General features: G+C 43.5%; 1 protein-coding gene across 2 annotated transcripts; it reads right to left on the reverse strand.

The window, feature by feature from the left end:
• Positions 1-250: 250 nt before the first annotated feature.
• On the reverse strand, positions 251-16,693 carry sf3b1 (splicing factor 3b, subunit 1). Of its 2 annotated transcripts, XM_085373871.1 has the most exons (24): positions 16,644-16,693; positions 15,120-15,292; positions 14,807-14,908; positions 14,565-14,679; positions 11,199-11,278; positions 9,681-9,866; positions 9,132-9,594; positions 8,936-9,048; positions 8,643-8,840; positions 8,450-8,551; positions 7,731-7,910; positions 7,545-7,631; positions 6,932-7,202; positions 6,516-6,661; positions 6,113-6,259; positions 5,751-5,876; positions 3,894-4,115; positions 3,624-3,806; positions 3,428-3,539; positions 2,723-2,843; positions 2,514-2,645; positions 2,122-2,394; positions 1,724-1,940; positions 251-851 (listed from the first exon to the last, which is right to left on the reverse strand). In XM_085373871.1, the coding sequence occupies exons 1-24, from the start codon at positions 16,669-16,671 to the stop codon at positions 693-695; spliced, it is 3,936 nt and encodes a 1,311-aa protein (XP_085229997.1). In that variant the 5' UTR covers positions 16,672-16,693; the 3' UTR covers positions 251-692. The 2 variants fall into 2 exon arrangements, with proteins under 2 accessions (XP_085229997.1, XP_085229998.1); XM_085373872.1 differs by lacking the exons at positions 14,807-14,908; positions 15,120-15,292; positions 16,644-16,693 and having other exon boundaries at positions 11,624-14,625.
• Between the last annotated feature and the right edge of the window lie 287 nt (positions 16,694-16,980).

Here is a 16,980-nt window from a genome sequence, read left to right on the forward strand (position 1 = left end):
AGGTCGTCAGGTGCTGGGAGACTTCTAATTGATATGGAGAGCCGATGAGCTGGAGACTCATGCTGCAGTACTGCTTACAGGTCAGGACCCGGAAACCTCAGTTATGCTGTCAAACATGGTCAGACTACCACCGCTGCTTATCGCTGACCATGTCTGTATTAATCTCCATATTCTGCATTTAAATTATATAAATGAAAAAAATCTCACTGAAAGGCAGAAACTGATTTTTATACACAAACATTTTATTCAGTTAAATAAAGCATGGATCTAATAAGAACAGAGGTGGTGTGAAACATGGAAAAAGTGTGGCTGGTACTGAGTCCTATCAATTATCAAGACACAAAGAGAAACAAACCCAGATTTAAAACATTGTAAAGACTGCTCTGCATTTAAAAAAAAAAAAAATCATAGCTTGTCTGACTTCAGCTGTTTCTTACAGCACACTAAAAAAAAAGAAGAAAGAAACGAAAGGGGGGGGGGGGGGGGGGGGGGACACAACAACAAAAACCCCACACATACAGACTCTACAAGATTACTTTTCATGTCCAGTTCAGAGTGAACAGGAGAAGCTGAATGTGACAAACACAGCTGCTAAATAAATGATGGAGAAAAGTATGTATGTGTATGAGTGTGTGATTTTTTTTTTGTATTCTTTTTTTTGGGGGGGGGAGAGAATTTTTTTAAATTTTTATTTACAAGGTGTATTCGAGCTCGTAGCGGACGTAGACATTTTTGTCGTCGTTGTAGACCTGTGGGTAGTGAGCAATCAGGGCGTCCTGAGAGCCGATGTAGATGGAGTTGTAGATCTTCCAGTAGACGTCCCTCACTTTCCTGGCTGGATGGAACAGACCCTGCAGAACGCCAGACAGTTTTTGAGTTTACGCTTTATACAAACACAATGATTCAAACTTTTAAAGTTAGGCCCATTTTAACCCCCAGGTGACCAGAACTTAGTCAAAACTGCTTCTGACTCTTTGTCTCTGTTTATCTCTCTCTAAAGAAAGAATTAAATATTCACTCGTGAAAAGCAGCACAGAGAGCAAAGCTGGATTTCCACTGGAACAGCTGTAAATCCCAGCACTGCTGAGGGCTTAAAGAAGCTCTAATCTTCTGTCATGCATACAAGATGCAGCTCTCATTGCTTTACACTTCACACACTCTATACTGCAGGTGATGAGTAGAGTATAACCAGTAAATGATTTAGCCACATGTAATAACACACAAAGTGTGAATTCAGATTAAGAGGTCGAGGTAAACAGCATCTACAATGTTGACAGAAGGTTCGAACCTTCTGTCAACATTGGAAAATACTTGCATTTTGTTAGTTTGTAGAAATATGTGGAAGTGTTACTGCTGTATGAAAGCTGAATAGGTTCATGAAAAGGTCTTTATGGAGCTAAGCTTTGTGATGTTTGACTCCTGATAGTGCTGAGTAAAAGAAGAACACTTCTCCATGTTTCCACAGCAGAGCTCTATCAAATATCCTCCCTCTATAACTTTACTGTGTAGCTCTTAAGAGACGTGTTTATATTAAAATGCAGCTGTACGAGTAACTCCATTTCTTGTCCCGGTCTGCTCTCTTGTGGTTGTAGCATGTGCATGTTTGAATTTGTGTGACTTTTCTGTATGAATAATCTTTTAGCTGACAGCACTAGTGTGCAGACAAAAATCCTGACACACATCTTTTTTTTTTTTTTTCATAATTCCAATTTCTGGTCCTGACCTGTAAGCAGTACTGCAGCATGCGGCAGGGCCCGAGAGCGACCCTCAGCCCCTCCAAAGCGCCCATCACAGCCTGGATGACGTGAGGTGACGTCTCAAATACGTTGGGCCACACGTAGTTCAACAAGTGGTTGAGGGAGTCCTCGCAGCCAAAACCGTAGACACCGAGGGACATGTGCTGAACCACAGCGCTGGCTGTCTGTCTATGGACCAGGTCTCTGCAGGGGGGGGGGGGGGGGGGGGGGGGGGGGGGGGGGCAGAACACAGAAACACATAAGGTGCAGGATTCACTGATGTCTTTAACCCTCACGTGTGGGTAAAGAGTTTGAAAAGATATGAATACTTCCCCTGCCACAGTTTTTATCAAAACTAATCAGTCAAATTAAACCATGCTGATACCTGTCCATGAGAGCATCCTCCAGCAGCGGCGTGACGGCATAGATGTAGTCTTTGCCCATCTCTCCAATGTACTCGAACAGGAAGGAGAGGGACTTCAGTACACCGTTTTGCACGTTGAGCTCAGGCACGCGGTATTCGTTCATTAGGGCCGGCAGCACCGTGAAGGGTGAACAGGTCTCAGCAACGATGGCGATGGCTACGGTCGTGCAGACCCTGTTCTGTCGCTCCTGGACTTTAAGGTTATTGAGCAGAGTGGCCAAGACATCGTGAGGACTGCAGGGAGGAAGGTCAGAGAGAAAAACATTTTAGATCCACTTTAATGCGTACAGCCGAGACAAAACGAAGATGAAACCTTACATGTAAAAGGTGTGTACGTGACAGAAGGTACTCACCCGATGGCTTTGGCGATATAACCAAACGTGTTGACGGTGGCTCTGCGGATTGCCTTTTTGTGTGCCTTGAGCAACTCTAGCAACTCGAAACAGATCCTCATCCACTCCCTGGCAGACACGTACTCAGCACCCCTAAAAATACACATAAAAGTTAGAAAAGGACACAATCATATCCACAAACCTTGAGGTTGAGGCTTGTCACCACTGACCTGTCAGCGATCCTGCCCACCAGGTCGATGCAGTTCTCCTGGACTTTCTCATGTCTGTTCTTCAGGATGGGAGTCAAACGAGGAAGCAGGTCTTTGATTGGTGGGGTCATCTTGTGCATGCCTAAAAATGAGGTCAGATATCAGCACGGGTCCTTTTCCACACCCTGAGATGGGACTGAGGTGCAGGTAAACTTTGTTACTTAGAACAGAACAAGAGGTGGGAAGATGTTACTGTAGCTGTTGCTACATTTTTATTATCAAACTCTCAAAGGTGCACTGATTGCTATCGAGCTTCAATGACAGTCAAACTCTGTACCAAAGCCTAGTACAGAGCCTAGGGGCTCTACAAATTATTTTTTTATAACTCATCCACCGAGATACAAGAATTAGGAGGGTCGCGGCTGTAACTGCTTGCTAGGCCTTCAGCTCTGTTTCAGTTGTGGTGAGTGTTCTAATACAAATTAGCAGGTATGTGCATCTGTGTGAGACAGCTGTCCACTTTATGAATGCTGCTTGCTAGTGTTAGCTGATAGCTTAGCACTCCACCCTCTTGTGTAACCATGATCACTTTTGGCTCCAAAAGGAAGACGGAAGCAGTCAAAACTAACAACTGCGAAGTTCAGGAACCAAGATGAAACCAAATGTGAAGACGTTTATTTACATCCTATCAATAAAATACACCTGTGATCGGTGAAGGTTACATACCAATGACGTTCACAATGGCCTTCAGCGCTCCAAGGATGCTGCCCAGCACCTCAGGGTACTCCTCTCCCAGATACTCGTACAGCACGACTCCCAAATGACCCATCAGCTTCTCCTGCAGGGACAGGGACAAGCAGAAGAGGTCAGTGTGTGGACTCTGTTACATATTTGTCTCAGATGCTGTATAGGTTGAATGTACCTCCTGGCACGTCTTCATGACCACGGCCGTGCGGGAGATCAGGTCAGCAGCTTGCTGACGGACCTTGGCCGACTTGTTGTTGAGACGCCACAGTACCGTACCACAGATCTGTGGCAGGTAGGGTTTCACGCGCTTCCCAAGAGCATTCACCACTGTACCGAAACCATTCAGCATGACAGAATCCTGCAGACCAAAGAGCATGGAGTATGAAACAAAACAAGAAACAAAATATTGTGAAAAAACCCCCACTTCTCTATAACTCCCTCTCACCTCTGTCGTCTGCTCCTGAAAGGCATACAGAATACCGTCGATCAGCTGCTCCTCCAGCTTGTGGTCGATGTCAGCTGCGCCCAAGTTGCCCATGATTTTTTCAATGGTCTCCATCACCATCTTCCTGTACTGTTCTGCCTCGTCTTTCAGGTCATCAACGATACGTGAGATGATCTCTGCTGCTCCCACTTTGTTAGCCAACTCCACTGTGGTGTCCACCAGCTGGACAAAGAGATAATAACTTGAGACGAGTGTGCAAAGCTTCAGACAACTCTAAGGACACGGTGTGTTTAACTGCCGACTAGATTATAACCTAAATGTCTATTTGAGTTGTGTGATCAGATCTGTTGGTCTATTTTGTGCACACCATTATTTTCCACTAGTAGAGTCACATGACAGGCAGACGACAGAGTCGATTGAAGCAAATACAGGAAACCCCGAAGAAGAAGCTGTGCCCGGTATCGTAGCTGTGTCCAAATTCAGGAACCGCATCCTCCAGTACCCGCATTTGTAGGCCGATTACGTTACAGCGACACGACGAAGACCGCCCAAATTCGAAGACTCCGACAAATGCGCCCTTCATTTCCCCAGATTTGAAGGACGGGTCGGGTGTATACCTGCTCAGTTTCCAACAATGGCGACAGCTAGTTAGTTTTAATATAACTCTTATTATTCTTTCTGGGCACAAAATAAACGTTTAACATATTTTCAGGCGGGAATGTAGCTGTGTAAACCTCAAATATCTGCTCGGTTTATCAAGACACCACATATTTTCAAAAGTGCTCTGACGTTTTCGGAGACATCTGTTACCCACCAGCTGGGGGCAAGGCTCACTAGAGCCTGTGAGAACACCGGACTCCCAGCAAATCGTTTTCAAACCCAACGCCGTCTTTCCCTACTCAGGTTAACATGATACATAAGTCACTTAGATCAGCGGTCCCAACCCCCGGGCCTCGGACCGGTACAGATCCGTGAGTCGTTTGGTACCAGGCCGCGAGAGTTGAAGCTCAGGTGTGAAATGTATGGTTTTCAGGGTTTTTAAATCGGTTTTCAGAGTTATTTTGTTATCGTTTGTACCGTTAACTCTGTTTTCCTGGGTCTTTTCACGTGTGTTATGAATAAATCTTTTTTTCGGTACCGGTACTAGTTTTATTTTGTTGTATTTATCCGCGACACCTTAAAGGCCGGTCCGTGAAAATATTGTCGGGCACAAACCGGTCCGTGGCGCAAAAAAGGTCTGAGACCGCTGACTTAGATAACTTAAAAATGTTATTGTTTGGCTTTTTTCAGTATTTTATTTGTTTCTGAGTAAATCGGTTTGGCTGAGATTAAAGTTATAGTTTTTACACAGCTGAATAAACATCAAGCAGACAACTGATTATCAGAAGTGTGAGATGCTCAATATACTCCGGTCCTGTTATATTTTAGATAGCAAGGAGCAGACGGCTGAGTTTATTAAACTCCACCGAAACAATCTGCAAATTTCATTAAAATTTTAATAAACTATCATCTTGTCTTTATTTTTAGTTAGCACATACCTTAAACACTTCTAGCTGTAAGCTAATGATAGTTATATAAGAGCAGATGCATGCTGGTGCAATAAGCTGTACGTTTTACGTCCAATGGACATGATCTGATTAGTCGACTAAACGCAAAAATAATCAGTGACTAGGCGACTATCAAAATGATAGTTTGTGGCAGCCCTAATCTCATACATCAAAAACACAAAAAACCCACAAACGGGCTAAGATCAGCAGTTTTAGGAAAAAGAGCCAACCACACATTTCCTTTTCTAAGCTATTTTGACAATATTAGATTTTCAAATATATTTTAAGCTAAAGAATATGTTTCGCGAACCTGTCTGTAGTTGCGTCTGTCCAGAGCCATCCTGTGCTGCCAGAAATGCTTGAAGAAGGGGGGCAGGATTTCAGTCTTGATGTAGTTGGCCTCGACACCATCTGTGCCACAGCACTGCTTCACTACCTATGAGGCAAGACAGAAGGGAAACTGATGAGTTTCTTGTGACATCCAGAAAGATACCTTAATGTAACCAATGGGTGCAGAAAGACAGCAGAGGGGACATGCTAGCAGCTGCTCTGGCAATCCTGGTGCTCATGTAGCAAACAATGTTCATCACCTATGTGGCTGAAGAGGTGAGAACGAGTTACAGGAAGTTAGTTGACAGTTTGGAGGTGCTTCCTCACAGACAGTCTCCTTACCTTGAGCACAATCTTTTTCATCTCCTCGTCAGGGGACTGAAACTCTCTGATGAGGATCAGCATCACCTCTCTGGTGTAGTAGTTTGCATACTCAGCATCCATCAGTGGGATGAGGTAACCAATAGCTTTGAGGAAAGCAGCCAGACCCTGGTGACCAAAGGGGATAACATAAGACACAATCGCAGACATGTTTCACATATTTTCCCTTTACAATAACTGGTAATGTCCGACGCTTCCAGCAGCATATTAATGGTCTCTCATTAGACCTCTGCTGACAGCAGCAGCTCCTTTGAGGAGACTCTATAGCAAGCAAGTATTCACACTGCAGCCACAGGCAGGCTTAGTGCTGGGTGCTGATCTTGCGCTCAATGCTGTGAATGCTTTTTCCAAATTTCCTGCTCACCTTTCCTCTGTGTTGCCTGATGCCTTTCCACAGTGGCTTCAGCACAGAGTCAAAGGACTCGATACCGTATGGTGTGGCAGCTTCAGCCAGGGCAGCTATAGCCAGGGCACTGATGGTCCTCACCTTCTGCTGCTCATCCACAAGCCCTGCAGAGTCGAATAGTCGATGGTCAGAGCTCCAATGCATTTTAACAACAACAGCAAACCACGTATACTCAAAACAAAACACGTCATGTGAATGAAAAATTGGGCAAATTAGCAGTTACGCATTTACTAGTTAGAATAGTTAAAGGTGTACACCTGCATTCTGCTCAAATTCACAAACTGAGAACGTACTCATCCACATAATAAGCCTGTGGATGCCAGTGCTTTGAACTCTGTACTATTTAACGCTACGAACAGTTTAAGTTCACTTACCATGTTCAATAATCTCGACCAAACTGCGAAGGTGAGGCAGAATGGCGCAGCCCATGAGGATGGCGATTTGCTGCACAATCTTGATGCCTGTGTGCCGAGCTTGCCAGGACTTCTTGCTTTTACACACAGCTTTCAGGAAAGGGAGGAGAGAGGGGATCCCGAGGGCGGAGGCTACAACAGCAAAGGCTCGGGCGGTGGTGTTTCTGACATACTCGTCCATGTTGTCAATATCAGGTCGCATCGTGGAGATCATAGTAGCTAAACCAGCAGCCTGAGACACACAGAGGAAAGACACCAAGCTTTCAATCATTTAACCTCACAAACATGTCTCGAGCCAAGTTTAAATGCTGCTACAGATCAGAGATATGCTGAGCAGACATGGTGACAGAACATAAACAGCTAATGATGGCGGATTGTAACCAGCGGGTGCAGGTTGAGAACAGACGAGGCATAAACGTCCCGTCTGCTAGCTCTCATGCTGGTATTAATCTAGCGAACGACTAGCCCTGATCTGACCACGGACTGGCTGAACAGGCGAGAATGGTTCGCACAAACCACGGTCCATATAGTTTATGGGATAAAAAGACAAAAAGAATAAGGTGCTCCATGTTACCTTTGCCAAGTTAGAGATGATCTCTCTGCCTTCCACTCTGGCATAATAGTCTTCATCGATGAGCAGCGGCTCAATAACCACCAGGATCTGCATGCAGAAAAAGGACATTTAGATTGTCAAAGACACTGAGAAACCACTGAACATTTAAACTGAGCTGTCACAGATGATCGTTCACATTGAGCCCACCTTGTGAACATATGGTCGGACCAGGTCATCCAGTTTGTAGAGAATGCGGTCAATGACTTTAACCAAAAGATGGCGCTCCTGATCCTCCAGGGTGGGGGACATGAGCAGGGGCAGGATCTGGTTGAACAGGGGACCTGCTCCGAATTCGCGAGCTTTATCTGTGATCTGACGCAGAGCAGCCTAAGAGGAAAGAGAAGGTCAGCCAGTCAGATAATGGTCAAATTCTGAAGTATATTTGGCAAATCTGTTACTAAACAACACAGGAGAGACTTCATACTCAAAGAAACCTGAAACAAAACCTGTATGAGAACTCTACAAAGATGGTGACAGACTTATAACTTGCAGACAGGAAAAGCTTTTTAAAATCTTATTTTGGGGCAAAATCAGCAAAACCTTTTTAAAAGTCAGATTTGAAGCTGGGGTTTTATTCCGCTGTGAACAGTGATTAAAACTCTAGAGGAACCTGGTACTTGTCATGATAAGATGAGACCGGGTGGTTTCTGTGTGCAGCTCACAGCAGAGCATGAAGGTCTACACTGTGACCTCTGCTGTAAGCAGCAGCTCCTCAGAGAGAACGTTGTGTAGCGAGCAAATATTCACCCTGTAGCCACAAAACCTCGGTGCTGGGTGTTGATCTTGTAACTGGAAACTTTAATGCTGTTCCAAAGCTCAAGTTTGGCCACAAGCAAGAATGATTAATCAAAGTATTAAAACCCAACCTTTCTCATGGGAGGAGTTCCATTTTTAATCTTCAGCAGCAGCTTCATAATCTTCCTTTCTTTCTGCTCCTCGGGGCTCAGAGTGGACTCATCCACCTCCACCTAGCACCAAGACAAAAACCATGAACCTCAGACACAACAAACACCTGGCTCACACTGACTGTGCCATTATTTTATCCCTGCTGATGCTCACCAGCAGTTTGTCAAAGTACTGGATGTCATCAGGTTTGAGGAAAGGGAGATTTCCTGAGGGCTGGTCGTTCATCTGTTTTGTGGTGCGATCCTCTGCCTGCATATGGAAGCCCGTCATGCCTCCAATAGGTGTGGGCGTGGCTGCCAGCTTACGGGCCGGGGTACGGATAGGCACGTAGCCTGCAGGAGGCGGCAACACCTGTGAAGAAAAACACCTGTCAGCACTGCAGTCTAATAAATGACCTTCACTAATGCTTGTTGCTGGAAAATGAAATGCATCAAATAGACGTGGACCTTGTAGCCCTCTGGGAACATGGCATCCAGCTCCTCGTCTGTTAGAGGTCGGTTCCTCTCATCAATTTCTCTCTCCCACCTCCATGCCTGCAGCTGCTCTGGAGTCATGTGTGCTGAAGAAAACAGAAGATTAATTGTTTATAATCAAGTAGAAGAAAGACTAATAATAATAAAAACAAAGAGTAAGGCTGTTTACCTGTAGTTGGGGTTTGCAATTCCATAGCTGGTGTGCCTATGGGAGTTTTTCCTGGGGTAAAAAGTGGTGTTGAGGAGCCCATCTGACTGGCAGGGGTTTCATCCCACCGAGACTTCCTCTTACTGGCTCCTGGAGTCGGAGTTTCGCCCACTGACTCTTCTCCTCTATCTGTTCTTGGGGTCTCAGCCCAGCCGCTCCCATGTCCTGGGGTCTCCCTCTCAGTCTTTGGAGTCTCGTCCCAGCGATTTTTGCGAACGCTTCCTGTGGCTCCCCCGTGACCAGGTGTGGCATGGCCAGGCGTGTCTCTCCCTGGTGTGGCAGCACCGGCAGGCGTGTGGCTAGGAGTCGGGTCCCACATTCGGGAACTGGGAGTGGCCCCTGGGGTTTCACTGCCTTTAGGGCGGCCGGGGGTTTCATCCCATCGGCTGTTTGAAGGTGTGTGTGCAGGGGTATGTCCAGGAGTCTGCAAGGGACCAGAAACATCAGTGAGAAAACTGATATGCAAGACAGATTTATGTTTTATTACTGGGTGATATTCTTTAAGCTTACTTCAGCACTGGCATCAGCTTGGTCCCAGCTGGACATCTTTTTGGGTGTAGCATTGGAGGGGGTTTGGTCAGCTGTCTGGTCCCAGCGACGCTTACGTTTAGGGACAGCTTGGGCAGCAGCAGACCCATTAACAGCTTTCAGGTCCCCTGATTTGGCCTTCTCTGCCAGCTGCTGACGAATCTCTCTCTACATGAACAGATGCACAAATGTCAGGATAAATACAGAGTTCATGGATATGAAAGACTATAAAGATATCTGGTGACTGTGTCTGTTCATTTTATCTAAACAGAGACGGGTCGACAGTTCAGCCAAGGGCATAAAGGCTTAAAGAACTCATTTGAAAATGATGAAATTTCTATGAATCCTGTTACAGCCTCACACCCAAGAGCTCAACTCTACTGAACACCTATGGATCATTTCATACAGATGACAGCAAGTCTCAAAAAGCTTAATTTGATTTGTGCTGCGGTGTTGTTTGCATGTGCACATGTGTGTGGATATGAATGGCACACACTTTGTTAAAATTAATGATGAAATAATTTAATTTAAATTTTTCTCAGCTGAAAATATTTTTTTGTCAATTACTTTATGACTAATAACTTGGCGACATAAGCACCTTCTCCAACAGGGAGTCTCACATTCTGTGGATTAACTTTGGATTCACTGAACTTCAGCTGGTAACAGTAGTCCTTGTTCTGCAGCCGTACTGAGTTTGAGGGTAGCAGTAAATGAAGTCCTCCATCTGTTGCAGGTTGCAGTTATAGCCCCTTTTCCATTAGTTCCTACTCGGATCGACTCGTCACAGTTTGCCACAGTTTTCAATTAAACCTTAGTGCCTGTACCATTTTTTAGTACCTGCTTGGCAGGGTGTCCAAGTGATCGGAGCGGGTACTAAAATGTGGCGCCGTCACACTGCAGTGGCATCACTCGATGAGTCATGAGTGTCTCCTGCCATTTTTGAAATCCAGGAACGAGGGAATCGGCTGCACAGAAACAACACCGCGGTCCCTGATGATGAGTCTGATGGAAAGCCACAGACCGAGCAGCAGGTATGCCGTCGTCTTGACGTTCACTTTTGTTGTGGTGTTCATTTCGCATACAAATAACATCATGGGACGTACAGTCACGTTGCTATAACAACCCCACACACATTATGCGGTACTCGATTATACTGAAAAACGAGTCGAGCCGATCAGATCAGAGTAGGTATTAATGGAAGAAGCGCTTCAAGAGAAGAAAAGGGACCACTGCAAGTGCAGTTTACAACAGTGGAGATGAGTCTTCACTATACCAGATCATCTTTGTGGCAGTGATCTGATATTTCTACAGACACTGTGTTGGTTTGCCAACCATATAAACACATCAAGCAGGAAAGAAGGATTTACAAGGAGTGTTTATTTTTCCAGGTTCAGTTTTGGTTTGCAGTTTCTCATTTAGGTTTAAATTAGACTTAAAGGACTGTCATCTGACCGTTTCTGATATCTGATGATAATAATGTGTAGATAAACAGCATCTTACCTCCTCTTTGGACAGGTTCTGCTCCAACATGACGTCCACATACGACCTAACCTGCAGCTTGGGATCCGGTGTTTTGCCCCCTGCGCGAAAGAGCATGAACAAGAACATAGGATACTCATCAGCGTACGCTCCACAACCCCGAGTTATTCCAAACACAGCAAGCACAAACACAGCCAGCTAGCCCTGACTCTTGTTACCAACAGTTTAACTTATGTTCCTGCTCTGATAAACAGCTGACTGACAGTCCTAATAAATTACATACAAATGTACATTTGGCTTTCTTACATACAGTCATAGCATTCTAATGAAAAACAAGAAGATACATAGAAAGAAGAGCTGAGGTTGTGGTGTTTTCTTTAAGTGGATTAAGAAGTATAGCCATCACTGATGCAGGGGTCCTGGGCTGTGCTCTTCAGAATACGTACACTTTCAGTGCCAAGGGTCCATCTGCAGTCAGACTTCAACCGGCAGAAAAGAAGCCTAGAAAATTTCTCTTTACCATTAGTAACACTTTGGAAAAGGGTTTGAACTCACACACAACAGTATACCATTGTGATGCATTGATTTAAGGCAAAAAAAAAATAAAGCATCTTCTTGGGGTATTAGCACAATCTAGAAAAAAATCCCATGATATTTTGGTCCAGTTTCCCAGGTATTTACAGTAGCAGATAAATATGAAGTCAAGACTTTGAGGCTATGCCTAAGAAGGACATTAGCACAATAAAATCAAATGTGAGTGTTTGCATTCAAAACTAGAAAAAAAATATTGATAATACCAGAGTCACATGGACTCATTATTTAAACATCATACATCAAGATCTTGACTTCCTTTTTGGGACAGAGATAAATTTATGTAATCAAATATTTGGGCAGTCTGCTTCCATTACGGGAATATTTTATGTCAACTTGTTGGAATCCGATAAGCCAAATTCAAAAGAGGCTGCTGGGAGAACTGAGGTTTGTTGTAGCTGGGTTGCATCTGATTCCCCTCACAGCCTCCCACCAAAACAAGCAGCCAATGGACCCTGACCAAACTGACAAGTGCACCGTTCTCAGTGTTCCCCATAACCTACACAGGATGAGTTGCTGCACCCTTAACAGAGTGCAGTACAGGACTGGCAAAGCAGTACTGCTGTAGGAGAGAAATTAAGGACAGTTAGTATGGGCCTGTGGTATTTTGGTACACAATTTTCTTGATAACATATTTCTATTTTACAGAGAGAGTTGTAAAATAAAACTCTACTGAAACAACAACTTTGTACAAAGAGCCCTCTCTACATGCAGGTTGAATATACCTAGACCAAACCTGAGACATTCAGGCCATTTAAGCTCACAGTGTCAGGGGAAGTGAAGATGCAATAAATATGGAAAGAGGTAAGATAGCTGGCTCACAGCTACAGTTTCTGGTTTTCAGTCCGAGCACTAGTCGTCATGATAAGCTACACAGGCTCAGCCTAAAAGATGAGAAAAATGTGTAGGAAAGCTGGCCACATTGGAAAGAATAACTTGTCATTAGGGCTGTACCCGAATATTCCACTATTTGGAAATGTATGAACTGTGTGTGTATTCAGTTTACCAACATGGATTTATAAGAATGTGACAATAATCTACACTGCAACAATGATCATCTCACCTCACTGTTATAAATAAGCAACTGCCACAACATGCAGAAAGTCAATGGACAGTACTGCTCTATGGCAAAGCACCTTGCTGTCCTGTGGTAGCTGCACCCACGGAGCCTAAACTTCTGACTTAATTACAATGACCCTTTTACATACTACCACAATCCCAGCACAGCCATTATCCTTACATGCGTGTGGTGATTTTGTCTGACTTTGCCACAGTAATAAAAATACTGGCAGCTTCCAGTGCTACCTCTCATCCACCTAGTAGATGCACCTTTGGTATAAATGTACAAATCCCATGTTTGCATTCTCAGGTTATTGCAATCAGAAACTTCGTGGTTCCCACGCTGCCCGCCCACCCACCCTGTAGGGTGACAACAATACCCCATGAGTCTTTTGCAGCAGAAGGGTACAATAAGCCGATTCTCCATGCTTCCTTCCTCAAGACAATCACTGGATGTTTATTATGTGGGGAGAACTGTACCATCTCAGCTCATCTACCCGACATCCCTCTCACTCACAGCAGTGATGATCTTGCTTAGCTTACTTAACCATTTCAAATTCATACCATTTAACATTTTTAGCCTCCTGGCGTCCACATATGTGGACATCACATTTTGGGTTGTCTAGACCAAAATACTAAATTTTGCTCTACAAGGGCCTGATATCCACTTACGAGGACATTATACTGCCACTGTTCTATCAAAATTTAAAGCCAATGTGCTCATATATGGATCTAATTTTTTTCAGAAACAAAAATCAGGTAAAAATAAATAAATAAATAAAAAATCCATGTAATTCTTTGTTTTTACATTCGTCAGGTCCCAATCAGCCCAAACAGCAAAGAGAAATTAAAAATGCATGCCATGGAAGAGTTTGTGTCTTAGGAGGATGAATATGAACGTTCTTGCTGTACTACGCTTCACTCAAATTTCTGACCGATTATGTTTAACACTCATAAAATCTGAAAAACACAAAGTTTGATCAACTCTGAATTGCTGTAGCTCAAAAATATGATATTCGGGACAGCCCTACTTGTTAGGCAGCGCTTTACGCTGAGGCCCAAGACAATTTGCAGTTTGACAAGTCTCTCAAGTTTCTCTGTTAACTCTTAAAGAAAATAAAATTATGCTTCTGGTTCAACTACCACCAGAGCATATTAATGATATTCCCCTTATATATTTTATATTCACCTATAAAGCTGTGCCCAGTGTGGTAAAGCACAGGACGTGGGCAGCTAAATGAGCTAACCTTCATCCTCAACTTCTGTGACAAGCGGACACTGCACTTTCCCATCATAAATCACATTGGGTTGTTAACCCTTCGACCCACACACAACCCATCTGCAACCCATGTTTGTTAGGCAATAAACACCTAACCACCTCTCCCCCTGAAAAGCATGGTAACCCTATAATACCTTTAATGCATGCACCAAATTAAAATCCCAACAACACTGTCCCAAACTGCAATTATGGAAATGAATTGTGAGCCCACACTGACATTTGTTGGAAACAGTTGGAAATTTATAGTGGGAGAAAAACAGCGACACAAAATGTACATGAGGAAAGGATTGACCACAGGGAAGGCATTGAGTCTGGGAGGCAAGCTATTGCATTGTGGTCGAAGGGTTGAACAGTAAAAACTATTGGTGCAAAAAACAGAAAAAAAAGAAAAAGAAAAAAGGGGGAGGAGGCAAGGAACTTGGGAAGATGTAAAAAGGTCACAAAAGAACAAAATTTACCATCTGCAAAGGGGTCGAGACGCTCAGGAGAGATGATCATCTGTCTGCGCCGAGCCTTGTATTCATCCTCCCGCTCTGCAATCTTCTGTGGACGATGCTCTGCAAATGGGTCGTACTGCAAAGATTAAGCACAAAACATGCGATGATTAGTAAAATAGGATTTTGTACAAGCCTGTTTTTTCATTTAAAAAAATTAGATCCCGTTTTAACTGGAATTTAGCCCAAACAGTGAATGAACATACCTGTTCATCTGACTGTGGAATGGCATTAAGTATTGCCACTGGCGCGTGGTACCCTGGCTTCTTTTGTCCCAACAAGCTTGTTGACGTATCATCTTCATCGTCCTGAGGTAAGAAAGAGAATAAATGAGTCTATTCAAATTTTGCCAAACTGGCAAGGTTCTCCTCAAATCCCCAAAGCAAGCAGAGGGGAGCAGTCAAGCTCCTTACAAAACTGACAAAGGACAACCTGTGGCTCACAAAACAGCATTCTTGGAAGAAGCTACTTTGTTTGATTTGGAAAAGGAAAAAAAAAAACAAAAAACCAAATACTTGCCTCCTCTTGCTCATTGGCAGCAATGGAAGTAACGTATCCTGCAAAGCGACTGTCGCTGCCTTCATAGATCTCTGGGTCAAAAACGCCAGTGGAGATCAGGCCCACTCCCTGCTCTCCATCCTCCAGCAGGGAGGCCTTCATCCCCTGGATCTCCAGGATCTGGGCCTCGATATCTGTAGGGGCACAAGGAAACATGGTGAAAAACTACCTGTATAGGTAAGCATGGATGACTGACATACACCCCGATATCAGCAGTGGTGAATGGAATCTATAAATATTATATTTACTGAAATTTATCTGAGGCATGACTTCAGTTTGTGCTGGATAAGGATGTAAAACCAGTGTGATAGAGCGTACTGTAAAATTTGATAACATGCCCATATATATATTTTTTAATTTAGTTCATCCCTTGGCACAGGGAAACAAAGGAATGCTTCATAAAAGGAAAAAAGAAAAAAAAAGCCTTTAGCTCTTCATCGTGGAATTTTTGTACATTTAATTAGAAGGATCTCCAGTGTTTCTTAGCAAAGAGAAAAAACAGATGGGGTATTGTACTTGCAAACGATGCTCTCAAAGAGATTTAGTCGTTAAAAAATGCTTTAACCCCACACAGAGAATTGGACTGATTGGCAAAGACTAGCAAACGGGCCTTTATTTGCACTTTCACACCTTAAATCAAGCTCAAATACTTCCTTACACTCTGCCTGTTAATATCACCGTATATGACTGTAGTTTTTGATGTAACCATGATCTGTTCCAAGACATTGGAACAGTCCCGCACTACAATTAAGTTTGGCTCACTCTGTTTATTTACTTTACTGTGAGGTTGCTTTAATCTTATGCATTTATTTTATTCTATTTTGCAGTACAGGGCTTTATGAATGCACGCCTGTGAACAGCGCTTTAAAAATAAACGTTACTGACATAATTTCTGCTTTCACAAACAAAAACTGGGTCATGTAACTCTCAGTCAAGTCATGTCCAAAATGTGCATTAGAATATTTTACAGAAATACTTACAGAAATTACCAATACTTGCTACAGAACACCGACTTTGAAGCTAATATCAGGGTCTGCTGCCGAACACCAATTGCTGTAGGCATGGTAAACGCTTGTTAGAGGTTGCTAATGCTAACTCGGTTAGCCACGAGAATCACTGAGACGTTAAAGAATTACCATCCCTTGGATTACACAGTAACAACAACAAGTAATACTAGCTTAAAGGCGTATCTGACCAAGACAAAAAGCCCAAATGGCGCCTACTATTGCATGCAACTGTGCAATAAGCTGAGAAAAATAGTCCACTCCAGCTAACAAGAAAGCTAAGCACTAACCACCAGCGCCATTATCTAAAGCTCCGCGTTGCGTCGTATAAGGCCTGGTGCTTATCGCCTTTTTCGCAAATAAACAGGAGCATTACCGTCAACAGAAATACCAGAAAATTCACCGCAATATTTACTGACACCATAAAGTAAAATACATGGTAAAACAGAACATATTTATGGAGGTTTTAGCAGTAATTTACCTTCGTGCGTTTTGGCGATCTTCGCCATTTTGGTGGCGGTTGTTCGAGACTGAAAGCGGATGTGACTTAATTCAGAGTTCCGTGTCATTCCAGCTGTTCTCAGACCAGTTTCCAATCGCTCAGTAGTTATATTGCTAGTAGTAGCATAAGTATTAGACGTAGTATATTGACATACTTATAAAAGTTGTAGATACATTGAAGCAATTAGTATGTAACTTTCCGTCCATGTTTGATGTGTAATGTCCACTAGCCTAATTTTTTTTTAAACCCCATTAAAAAGTCTTAATTGACGCAGCCCTCCAATTGTCCTTCCTCATTTTATTCAGATTTCCCAGGT

This window comes from Diplotaxodon limnothrissa, linkage group LG16 (assembly GCF_057381915.1).
Source record: "Diplotaxodon limnothrissa isolate DT_005_m linkage group LG16, D_limnothrissa_male_GT1.1, whole genome shotgun sequence".
Lineage (NCBI taxonomy): Eukaryota > Metazoa > Chordata > Actinopteri > Cichliformes > Cichlidae > Diplotaxodon > Diplotaxodon limnothrissa.

Excerpts from the sequence above, each read along its gene's own strand:
- sf3b1 (XM_085373871.1), bottom strand. The coding sequence starts at position 16,671 with ATGGCGAAGATCGCCAAAACGCACGAAG. Across the intron at positions 3,807-3,893 it reads TTCAGGAGCAGACGACAGAG|GATTCTGTCATGCTGAATGG; the intron begins GTGAGAGGGAGT and ends TTTGGTCTGCAG. Across the intron at positions 3,540-3,623 it reads TCATGAAGACGTGCCAGGAG|GAGAAGCTGATGGGTCATTT; the intron begins GTACATTCAACC and ends CTGTCCCTGCAG.